The 12,692-nt window shown below is 44.8% G+C and overlaps 1 protein-coding gene across 1 annotated transcript; it reads right to left on the bottom strand.

Moving 5' to 3' along the window:
- Positions 1-788: 788 nt before the first annotated feature.
- Positions 789-11,619, bottom strand: slmapb (sarcolemma associated protein b). The gene is made up of 9 exons (XM_037683940.1): positions 11,543-11,619; positions 11,269-11,323; positions 9,396-9,524; positions 9,229-9,303; positions 8,838-9,140; positions 8,231-8,501; positions 7,922-8,093; positions 2,393-2,527; positions 789-1,366 (listed from the first exon to the last, which is right to left on the bottom strand). Exons 2-9 carry the CDS (start codon positions 11,318-11,320, stop codon positions 1,289-1,291), a joined length of 1,215 nt encoding a protein of 404 aa, XP_037539868.1. The 5' UTR covers positions 11,321-11,323; positions 11,543-11,619; the 3' UTR covers positions 789-1,288.
- Positions 11,620-12,692: the final 1,073 nt, after the last annotated feature.

Here is a 12,692-nt window from a genome sequence, read left to right as displayed (position 1 = left end):
TGCTCGCCGAGAGGCAGCAGCTCTACCAACTGTGCTACTTAGTTTTTAATTTTTAATAAATTGGCAAAAATCTCAATGTTTTTTTCTCATCGTCATAATGGAGTATTGTGTACAGAATTTTGAGGAACAAAATTAATTTAATAGAATTTGGAATAATGCTGTAACAAAATGTGGACAAAGTGAAGCGCTGTGAGTACTTCCTGGATGTATTTGTTCATGAAACCATTCTGCTAGTCAAGAAAAGGATTTTACTGATGAGGTGGAGAAATGACCTCTAATTCTAGGAGTTACTGCATTTAGACATTTTCAAATCAAAAAATTATTCTGGTTTAGATGAAACTGATCAAATTCAAAATTATTCACCAAAATAATCATTAACAACATACATGAAAAGATCAATTTAGGATTTTGGACGAGGTCATTTTAACATTACTTTTTCATAGAGGATACGTATTCCATGTGACTTCATATATCTAGAAGTAATGTCACCGTTTAGTTTGATTTTGCATTTTATTTAGTCATAATTGACTTCACTTTTGTTATAGGAGATTATTAAAAGTTGTGATAAAATGAGTGGTGCAGTAAGATAAATAGTATTTTATTTTAAACTGCAGAAAATTAGTTTCTTCACCCAATAAAGTAGGCCTTTTTAAAATGATTAGTTATACATTAAACAAATATTAGGTACACGTTTTAAATGGAAATACAGAGCAGAAGGTAAATGTCACTCAAACTCAAAAGCTGCAGTTTATAAACTGACTCAGTAAAAAAAAGTGCAAGAAGCAAAGTTGCTGCAGTTTTATTTAATGACGCTTTTCTGAAAAATGAACTAAAATCAAAACCTGTGCATCTAAACTCTGTAACTGGTCCAGTTTTACTAGAACTTCTGCAAAACTTCGACTTATCCACCACAAACAACTACTTGTTCAGCTGCTGTTAGACTCATTTAGTTAGTTTTAGAATTACAAAGAAGTGCTGCTCAGACTCCACATGATCCTCCTGAAAGATCACAGATAAATAAAATTAGCTAAGCGGTGTACTTTCTAGCATTCGTTAAGTGATGATGTCACAGGTCAAACTGGTAAACTTAACAAAACTAAAACCCAGTCAAATAACAGACATACCTGACATTCTTTATTACCGTCTCTGCCGTCTAAAATAAAACATCTTAAGAGTTAAACAAGTTAAATAAGAGCCTCTTCCAGAAAACAGTGCAGATATGATAAGAGGGCAGGATCTGATGACAGCTGTGGGTAAACTCGTGTGTGCAGGATGGAGACAGTTGTTCTCAGGTTCTGAGGAGTACCGCAGCCGTCACAGCTGTTAGAGCCACAGCAACCACAGGAGCCCAGATCATCCACGGTTTCTGCAAAAGTGCACGAGAAACAAAAGAACGGACTTTTAGCATCGTAAAATAAACCGTCCTGTTCAGAGGATCAAGATTTTTACAGAAGGAGCTGAGATCAAGATGAGGCGCAGAGTGAATGGAAGTCACAAAGAAGCTCTTTTACATTGAAATAAGCAGCACAGCCTCCTGAGAGGGGCAGATGTTAAGCCATTCAGACAGGACACAGACAGACAGATGTTCAAACTGCATGATTAGAGAGGTTAGATTCCTCAGACGAGAAGTTTCCTCAGAGGAAGGAGTTTGGGGAAACGAGGAAAAGCCAATTAATTCATGCAAGGCTCTAAAATCCAGGGATGAGGATGAGAGATTATGTAGCCGACTGGACAGGAGTAATGTGTACCTTCCTACCACAATGCGCCGAAGCACCAATACAGCAAAGCCAGGATAAGGCTGATGACTATGGCTTGAACAGGCAGCAATAGGGTTGTCTACAGAAAGGAAGGGATATTATAGTGATCAACGGCAACGAGGCAGACTGTGGCGGGGCGCAGCTTCATGAAGATGTCGTTCTGTCTTTAACTGGTGTTTAAATAAAGCTTCAAGTCACACATGGCTGTCTGTGTCCAGCAAGTGCTGCTCACAAACAAGACGGTCAAATGTTGCTTCTCAGTGACGGTCCTCTATCTGGGATGGACCTGGTTGCTCTTCTGAGCCAGTTAACCTGAACAAGGGTGCACGGCATCAGATCCAGATAGTTTCTGAATAAATTACAGTTTTAGAAAGTTGTTTGTGAACTGCTCACATACAATGATGACGAGAGGGAAGAAAATCTGCTGAAATAAACTGTAAAAATGTATTCTAATATTATTCTTGTGGATGCTCTAGACAACTTAGCTGCAACTCTGAACCTCAACCACCAAACAGTTGAGGATACGTGCTTTAAATATGAATAAACAGAATTATAAATGGCCTTTTCAACAGCTAACACACACATAAACTCAGAGAAGAAGACCTCTCGTTGTAGAGAGTTTGACAGATTCTCACCTTTGACCCTTTCTCCTGCAGGTCCTCCATGTTGGCCTTGTACTCCTCCAGCTGGTCTGTGAGCAGCTGCTTTTCGTGCTCGCTCTTCTTGCACTTTTCCTTCAGATCTGACAACTCCATCTGAGCCTCCGTGAACTGCATGAAGCAAACAAGTTTTCATTTAAATAAAACTACACACTAACATTTCATCACTCCTGTGCATTTGTTCAATAATTGAATCTATTTTCTTACAGGTTTTGTTGAGTCTATATTTGTTAAATCAGCTAATCGCGGTGAGCTCAGACCTCCAAAGGGTCTTTTTCATTCACTGAGTGAAACAGCAGTGATTAGGGATAACGTTATCTGTGTTTTCTTCTAACTTACAATGCCACTCCTGTGTTCGGGTTACAAATATGGATTATTCCTGTTCAGCCAGCTAGTTCCAGCTGAGAAGATACAGAGGTGCTGATGACAGCAGGCAGCAACTCCACTTCACTGGACGTTGTTTTAAACATTTTAGGAGGAATTTGAGAATTTCCTCATTATTTACAAACACAATGTCCTCAGTTTTCTCTGGATAAATGTGTGAGACATGCCCTTAATCTTGAAGACTGAGACTTTTATCAGACTATAAACTGCATCAAATTATTTTGACAACAAAAGGAATAAAATGTTCTTCAAGAACCACAACAACAGTAAAGCAGTTAGCAGTTAGAGTATCGGATTAGAGCCGTTTTACTTCTGCTCGAGTTTTACATGATTTAATTTTACATAACGTCACAGCTGCAGGCACAAGGGAGAGATTACCATGACTAAAATTATACCATGTTATCAAAATCACATTGCTTATGCTTTAGATGTGTTGGCAATGAAAGATGACAAATGTTACAAAGTTTGAAGATCGTTATTATAACCAAAGTGCTGTGCTTTTTTTTTTGTTTTGGCACTGATATACAGTAGTCCCTCACTACTTCATGGTTTGTTTTTATGGACTCGCTCTATCATGGTTTGTTTAAGTACAGGACTGTACATAATCCATCCATCCATTATCTTGCGCTTGTTTCGAAGTCGGGTCACGGGGGCAGCAGCTTGAGCAGGGAAGCCCAGACTTCTCTTTCCACAGCCACCTCTTCCAGCTCTTCTGTGAGGATTCAAAGGCATTCCCAGTCCAACTGAGAGACATAGTCTCTCCAGCGTGTCCTGGGTCTTCCCCGGGATCTCCTCCCAGTCGGACATGCCCGAAGCACCTTTCTAGGGAGGCGTCCAGGGGCATCCTTACCAGATGTCCAAACCACCTCAACTGGCTCCTCTCGATGTCGAGGAGCAGCGGTTCTACTCCAAGTCTCCTGGATAACCAAACTTCTCACCCTATCTCTACGGGAGAGTCCAGCTACCCTGCGAAGGAAACTCATTTCAACCGCCTGTATCCATGATCTCATTCTTTCGGTCACTACCCAGAGCTCGTGACCATAGATGAGGGTAGGAACGTAGACTGACTGTAAACAAAGAGCTTTGCCTTACAGCTCAACTCTATCTTCACCACAACGGGCCGGTACAGAGTCCGCAGTACTGCAGATGCTGCACCAATCCGTCTGTCAATCTCACGCTCCATTCTTCCGTCACTCGTAAACAAAACCCTGACATACTTGAACTCCTCTACTTGAGGCCGAACCTCACCCTTGATCTGGAGAGAGAAATCCACCCTTTTCCGGTTGAGGACAATGGCCTCAGATTTGGAGGTGCTGATTCTCATGCCAGCCGCTTCACACTCGGCTGCAAACCACTCCAGTGAAAGCTGAAGATCATGGCACAACGACGCCAACAGGACCACATCATCTGCAAAGAGCAGAGATGGAATCCTGAGGCCACCGAACCGAAAACTCTGCCCCCTGGTTGCACCGAGAATCAGAATCAGAATTCTGTCCATAAAAGTTATGAACAAAACTGGTGACAACGGGCAACCCTGGCGGAGTCCAACTTCCACCCTGAAGGGGTCCGACTTACTGCTGGCAATGCGAACCAAGCTCTCGCACCACTGTATAGGGACTGAACAGCCTGTAGCAACGGGCCCCCAATCCCATACTCACGGAGCACCCCCCACAGTGTACCCCAAGGAACACGGTCAAATGCCTTCTCCAAATCCACAAAACACATGTAGACAGGATGGGCAAACTCCCATGACCCCTTGAGGACCCTAGTGAAGGTAAAGAGCTGATCCAGTGTTCCAAGGCCAGGACGGAACCCACATTGTTCCTCCTGGATCTGAGGTTCGACCAACGATCAAACTCGCTTCTCCAGTACCCCTGAATAGACCTTACCAGGGAGGCTGAGGAGAGTGATGCCCCTATAATTGGAGCACACCCCCCGGTCCCCCTTTGTGATTAGGGGAACCACCACCCCAGTCTGCCAATCCAGTGGCACTGCCCCCACGCGATGTTGCAAAGGCATGTCAACCAAGACAGCCCCACAACATCCAGAGCCTAAATGAAATTAGGGTGAATATCATCCACACCCGGAGCCCTGCCGCCTCTGAGCTTTTTAACTACCTCGGCGACCTCAGCCACAGTTATGGATGGATCAACCCCAAAGTCCCCCAACTCAGCTTCCTCCATGGAAGACATGCTGGTGGAATTGAGAGGGTTTGAGAAGTATTCCTTCCACCTCCCAATGACATCACTGGTTGAGGTCAACAGCAGCCCACCTTCACTGAACACAGTGTTAGTAAAGTGCTGCTTTCCCCTCCTCAGCCATCTGATGGTTTGCCAGAATCTCCTCGGAGCCGACCGAGAGTCTCTATCCAAGGTCTCATCGAACTCCTCCCACATCTGAGCTTTTGCCTCAGAAACGGCCAAGGCTGCGGACCGCTTGGCCCTCCAGTACTCATCAGCTGCCTCCGGAGTCCCACTGGCCAACAAGGACTCTTCCTTCAGCTTGACAGCCTCCCTAACCCGGGGTGTCCACCACCGAGTTCGTGGATGGCCACCGCGAGAAGCACCGACAACCTTGCGGCCACAGCTCAAGGCAGCTACCTCAACAAGTGAGGTGTGGAACATGGCCCATTCAGACTCAATGTCCCCCACCTCAGCTGGGATGCGGTTAAAGCTCTCCCGGAGGTGTAAGTTGAAGATCTCTCTGACGGGTTCTTTTGCCAGGCATTCCCAGCAAACCCTCACTACACGTTTGGGTCTACCAGGTCTGTCTGGCATCTTCCCCTGCCATCTGATCCAACGCACTACCAGGTGGTAATCAGTTGACAGCTCAACTCCTCTCTTCACCTGAGTGTCCAAAACAAACGGCCACAAATCAGATGACACGACTATGAAGTCTATCATCGATCTACGATCTAGGGCATCCTGGTGCCAAGTGCACTTATGGACACCCTTATGTTCAAACATGGTGTTTGTGATGAACAAACTATGACTAGCACAGAAGTCCAACAACAGAACACCGCTCGGGTTCAGATCAGAGAGGCCGTTCCTCCCAGTCACGCCCCTCCAGGTCACACTGTCATTACCCACATGAGCATTGAATTCCTCCAGCAGAATAAAGGAGTCCCCAGCTGGTGCACCTTCCAGCACCCCTGCCAAAGACTACAAGAAGGCCGGACACTCTGAACTGCCTTTTGATGCATAGGCACAGACAACAGTCAGAGCCCCTCCCCCCACCAGAAGGCAAAGGGAAGCCACTCTCTCATCTACCGGGGAAAATGCCAACACACAGGCACCAAGTCGGGGGGCTACAAGCAGACCCACACCAGCTTGACGCCTCTCACCATGGGCAACTCCAGAGTGGAATAAGGTCCAGCCCCTCTCAAGGAGATCGGTTCCAGAGCCCATGCTGTGCGTTGAAGTGAGCCCAACTATATCTAGTCGGTACCTCTCAACCTCTCGCACAAGCTCAGGCTCCTTCCCCACCAGAGAGGTCATGTTCCATGTCCCAAGAGCCAGCTTTGGTAAGCCAGGGTCAGAGCACCAAGGTTCCCACCTTCGGCCACTGCCCATGGCATCACGCACCCGACTTTCATGGCCCTTCCTGCAGGTGGTGGGTTCACAGGAAGGCAAACCCATGCTGCTTCTTCGGGCTGAGCCTGACCGGGCCCCATAGGTAGAGACCCGGTCACCAAGCTCTCGCCGACAAGCCCCTCCCCCAGGCCTGGCTCCAGGGTGGAGCCCCGGTAACTCACGTCTGGGCAAGGTACAAAAAAAGCGCAGCTATTTTGTAGTTTTCTTTCATTAAGTCTTCACTGTTTTGCCAGTCTAAAGAATTATGTTACCCAGAAGCCATCAGTTCACTTGCTAGAAGTCAACACTGCTCTTTCAACCACTATTTTTTGCAAATGGAGGGAAAGTTTTGCAGCAAAGTCAGAAGTTCTGTATGGATAAGCTCACAGGACTGGCAGGAGGAAAATCTCAAATAATCCTCAAGCAGAACTCATCCTTCAAGTTGTATCCTCACAATAGCTGGGCTGCAGCTGATCTGGACTCAGTGAGACCCGGATCCTGGGATCTGTAGACGACAGACGGCTGCAGGGTTCAGTCAGGTTCTGGTCGTGTGGTGCTGGTCCAGACCAGGCCAGAGGTGGTGGACTAAATCCTGGGCAGCGGCACGCACACATCAAGCTGGATGGAGCAGTGGGCTTCAGTCATGCTGAACCAGGACTTTTTTCATCTATCGGGTCGGACTGGAACTGAGCCGCTCCTGTACTGCAGAGCCTGGTTAGTAAAATGTAGTAGCTATATATACTGTATATGTAGCTTGTTGTTAAAATTAGTAGGTTTAGGAGTTTAGAGGACTGATTGTGGGCTTCATTGCTGCAGGATAGGTCTGTAGAAATGAACCGAGTCGGAATAGATCAGAGTTGGACCGGAACCAGAGCTGTTGCTGTTCTGCAGAGCTAGTAAGTAAAATTTAGTGGCATATGTTGTTAAAATGATGTAGGTTTAAGAGTTCAGAACATTCCAAGAGTGTGGGAAGGGTTTATAAATCCTTAATATAAAGTTTACTGTACTTGAACTTCTATTCCTACTTGGTGGTTTTTCACTCATCGCGAGGCTTCAGGGTACAGATCCAACACGATAAACGAGGGACTACTGTACTTTGTTGTCGTTAAAAAGAGTTTGAAGTAAATATTTTAACCCGACTTATTCAACTTGAATGTGTTGTTATGCCTTCAGTATATTTTTAATGAATATAATAATGTTTCTGAACACGTCAAGTTTTTCACGATAATAACTTTCCCTTCCTGTAGGGAGCGAATGAGGGAAATGTCATTAAAACTGTAAAACCCTGTCAGCACTGGGACTGGAAGGTAGCGTGGTCAGCAGCACACCAGTGGCAGCTGCAGACCTTGAACAGCCACATCGAACAGTTCTTCACTCAGAACCATTCTGGTTCTGATCACAGATTAACATGATAGGTGAAAAAAAAATAGGGATTATTTTGCAGAACTGAAAATATGAGTAACATATTTCCAGTAGAGACAGAATCCAGCTGTGAGGTTTGGAGAACAAATATTCAGTGGTGTGTTCATTCTGAGCTTTAGGAGCAAACCTCTCTCTGCAGAGCCGTGCTGCGGCTGTCCGCCTCGTCCAGCTGGGTCTGCAGCTTGGTGCTGTCCTGCTGGTGCTGGAGCTGCAGCACCTCCAGCTTCTTCTCCACATCCTGCTGGGACTGCTCGAGGTCTCTGAGGCTGCTGCTCAGCTCAGCATTCTGAGCACGTAAACTACCAAAAACACAAAAACAACAACAGGAGTGTAGATGACAGTAAAAATATGAAGGAGCTGAGTCAGTAGATGGGACAGTTCTGATCTAAATGTGGAGGACAAACTACACTTTATAGTGACAGATCAGTTCACTGACCTGCTAAGGTCCTTCTCCAGCTGCTGCTGTTTCTGCAGCACGGCCTCCTTCTCACTGCGCAGTGCTGCACACTCACTCTGCAGGTTGACCTGCTCCTTCTGATGACTCTTGAGGATTTCCTCCTTCTCTGCCCTGAGAGAACCACACTCACTCTGCAAGTTGCTCCTCTCCCCCTGGTGCTTATTCACTGCGTCCTGTTTCTCAGATCTCAGGACTGAACACTCTTTCTGAAGACCACTGCACTCCATCTGCAGTGACTGCAGCTCACAGGCTGGAAGGAAATCATGCTTTATTTAACGAGGCATCCTCTGAGCAGATGGTTGGCTTGTATTTTACTGACAAACAATAAAAAGCACCACAGTATGACTCAGAACATGATATTTCTGTAACATATTCTCTGAGCTTAATGGAGAACAGCTGAAAGATCAATCGTGTCTCTTCTTCGTCAGGAATAAATATTTTTTAAGGGAATTGAATGACTTTGAATATTTATTTGTAAACTAAAAACTAGTAAATACTTCGAGCCCAGCTAAAAATATCTACAATGTATGATTCAAGACAAATTATTTTTTGTAAGTACAACAGAAATAAACAGAATATGTGGTACCTTGTATTTCTGCTGTTTTCTGCCACTGCTTGCTCTGCTGCTCCAAGTCCCGCTGCAGGCCGTCCACCTCTCGCTCGTACTTGTTGGCCGTCTGACGCCACTTGTCCAGATCCTTTGAGACGGTCGCCAGGTTGGATTGGATCGAAGCGACATCACGGTCCCTCTCTGCGGTGGCCGCCTCCAGAGCACGTTTCAGTGACTTCACCTCGTCTCGTGCATCTTGGAGGTCATCTCGTGAACTGCGAGAGACGTCTACCTGCTCTCTGAGAAGGCCCAGCTCATCGTGGAGCTGCTGCAGCTGGCCTGTCCAAAACCAGGTCAACGTTCAGATCAGCAGTGACGACGTTTACTCTTCTACTCCTCTTTCCAATTCACAAATAAAGAAACGTACCTTGAAGGAGTTTTATTTGTTTTGCAGATTCGTCAGCTTGTTGTTTGTTTTCTTTCCTCTCTTTATCCAGGACGCCTTTGAAATATAAATGAAGGTGTATCTTTCATTTTGAGTTGGCAGTATGTCATGTACACAACACCCTGAACAGCTGAGATACTTCCTGTTACCTTGGAGCTCGCGGCACTTTTTCTTCTCTGCGTTAGCGAGCTCCTGAGCCTCTCGAAGCTCATCGTTCAAGCGCTGGATCGTTTTCTCAGAGTCACCAGAGGAGCCCATGTTTGATCTGCTCAGCTCATCTAATAATACAACAGAATAAACTATTTAGGTTTTCCAGCCAGGAGATCCATTAACCTGCAGCTGAGAGAGCAGAGCCCATATTAGGTGAAAAGATGCAGAAGGTAAAGCGTGATGATGAGAGTCATTTTCCATTAAAAAAGAAGGAGAACTAAAAATTCCCACCACGTTAATTCAGTCCCAGTCCCAAATATTTAACCAGGGCTGTGAGATGATTTCCCTAGATATGAAAATAGGCCCATTACATAAACTAATTGCAAGTACAGAAATAGACAGAGCTGTAGTTATCTGCATCTTCTGTCTGTTGTCCATCACTTCAGTCACAACGGAGCCTCCAACACATCTACATTGTCCATTAATAGCACACCAGTGAACACAATACACAAAGGGAAAGAACTTGCCAACGTTGTCAAGGGTCTGTTGTGTTTCCTGGGGCGTGGAAACAAACTCCACAAATATTTGTGCTTTGCAAATGCCCAGAAAAATCTTGATCCCCTAATCTATTACAGCTAAAAACAAGCTATGACCTAATCTCAGACCAAACATTTGGGACAGGCCAAAAACAAGAGTCAGAGCTGACTAAACACCATAAATGGACCTGTCGCAGGGTTAAAAGGAATTAGGTAGGAGTCATGAAGTCTGAACAGAAAATTTGCTACATTGTGTTGTTTAGTCACCGGCTCTCCCTCAGATGACATTTATAGATGCCCCTAAAATTAAAAGGTGACATCCTTTTTGAAGCCACATGACCACCCAGCTGTGCACCAGACAAAAGGAAGAGAGAGCAGCGCTCCTTCATCTTTGCATATGTATGAGTGAGAGGCAGAATGCCGTGCGCTCTCTCCCTGTGCTGGGTTTGTTGTGTCCACTGTTTGAAAAGCACCAGGACAGTTCACACGACAGAGCAACACGTTATATTTAGAAGCGTTTGTTTCTTGTCTTTCAGTGCCACAGACTGACACCTGACAAAGCAGTAATGGATTAGTTTGTGTGCAAAAATATATCAGAGACTACTGGGAGGACATAACGAGCACCACAGTGCCTCCAGTGTCGACAGACAAAAACTGAAGAAAGTCTTTTTTTAGCTCGTGCGCTGAGGGCGAGAGCCGACATGGTCTATTTCTCTGCTGCCTGATGCCTTCCCAATGAACGTGACAGGAAACTGAGTCAGAGGGTTAGAAACCACTCGCCCTGAGTGTTGTCGATATTATCTTGAAAAGCACTGATCACACTCCCAGGAGTGATATTAAATGAGAGCAACAAAACGCTCAGAGCAGAACTAACTGACTGGAATGACAGAGGACAGTGTTGTGCTCTCTACAATGTGCAGTGTAGCATTACTAAATCATGCTTCATGCAAAACTGCTTCAGTCACCAACGTGCCTGTGCATTTTGTCATAAATGCCTCTTTGTAAGTTTGAAATCCCTGTGATGGACTATAACTGCGTTTTCCACAACATCACTGATTTCAATCAGAGCTAGTAAACATTAGCATCCTCTCAGTGTCTCAATCCTCTTAAAAGATGATAAAACCGACGAGATCATCCTCTAAAAATAAGGTCATTTACAGTGAGATCCAAAGCCAACGACTCAAAGGTCCAAAAAATACAAACTTCACTCGTTGTTTTTTTATTTTAACTCCGGCCTTTATCAAGGCATGGTGTGCCACCAGAGCAGCAAACATTGCCAAGTCATTCACCTGAATGATGCATGAGCACTTTGAAAGGAAAAACAAATCTGGATTACCTTTGATCAACGAAACGTTATTCAGTGGATCACTCAGCTCTTTCTCATCCATTATCTGTTAATAAAAAAGTGAACGGCATGAATGGATGAAACATGCAGAGATCTGAACCAGACATTGAACAGATGCTATTGTTGGAGATGAGATTCCTCAAGCATGAACACAAAACTGTATTCTCATCTGAGCAAACACTAAATCTTTACTAATTTAAAATGACCCTTGAGGGCTACAGTAAACCTACAAGATAAAAAACCTAAACCCTGAATGCATCATTACCTTATGTGATCCAGGAGGGACAGTCCTCTGTGTGCTGAGGCTCCAGCCGTCCCTGACATGAACAACTCTTCCCCAACTATCTGAATTTTTCAGACGCGAGATGGAAGAGTCCAAGCAGCAAAGGGGGTCAAGACTAATGTGATCACCTCAAACACACCAACCCCCCCCTGCAATATTTGAACTGACGCCAGTGACGACAAAGAACGAGTTAAAGTAAACAAATACCTAAACCACGATGAAACCCTGCACAGAGGTGAGTGAAAAGACCGTCCTCGAGCGCAGGCTCTCCCCCTCCTCCGTGGCTGAAGTCCCCAGACCCTCCACACTGGGTCACAGTGCCCATTTAGGGCATCTCGGAGCTGCAGCTGCATTCTCACACAGAGAGGTTTTGTTCAGGGAGCGGAGCAGCTCAGGCTGGTTGGTACTGATGGAGGAAGCTACAGGATGACGCTGAAGAGCAGCTGCCACTGCGAGACCATGTGTCATGTCTGTTCTTATATCCTGCATGGATCATCACTTCACTGAAATAAGTTTATTCAATAGTTTTCACTTTTAGGGTTAGACATACAGTACTGTGAAAAGATTTCAACCACTTTGCTTCAAAGAAGCCACACTTTGTTGTTATTTTAAGTGCTCTTCATAAATACTTCTTCAGGCTAATGGTCTTAAAAGTTTGTTTTTTTTGGTACCTTGGCTGCTTTTCACCCATTTTCTATCTATTCCTGTACCTGACCATGACAGAATATTGTGTAATATTCTAAAAAGATAAGGGCAACAGAACCTCAAACATTATCTCCAGCAGACATGTGGTCTGAAAGTTACATCTTTAAAAAATAGAAACAAATCCAGCGAAGACCTGAAAATAAACCTGGCACATGTATTTTTAGTTGATCATTTACTGTACACCAAGTTTTCAACTAAAAGCTCTTTGGGAATCTCCTTGTTGACATAAAACTTTTTTATATGTACTGTATTGATTCAACTAAACAAATGGGAACACGTTGTGTTTTTGTGACAGGCTGCTGGTAAAGTGCCTAAAATCCCACTTGAAGTTGGTTCTTTGCCAAGTTGTCTGTTGTGTGTGTCGACACAATACTTGTGCTCAGGTACTATACTGATATGTGAAAAAGCAGCCGAGGCACAACGAAAA

This window comes from Nematolebias whitei, chromosome 11 (assembly GCF_014905685.2).
Source record: "Nematolebias whitei isolate Nwh7 chromosome 11, NemWhi1, whole genome shotgun sequence".
In the NCBI taxonomy this organism is placed as follows: domain Eukaryota; kingdom Metazoa; phylum Chordata; class Actinopteri; order Cyprinodontiformes; family Rivulidae; genus Nematolebias; species Nematolebias whitei.
Note: the sequence above shows the minus strand (reverse complement) of the source record. Positions and strands in the feature narration are given on the sequence as shown.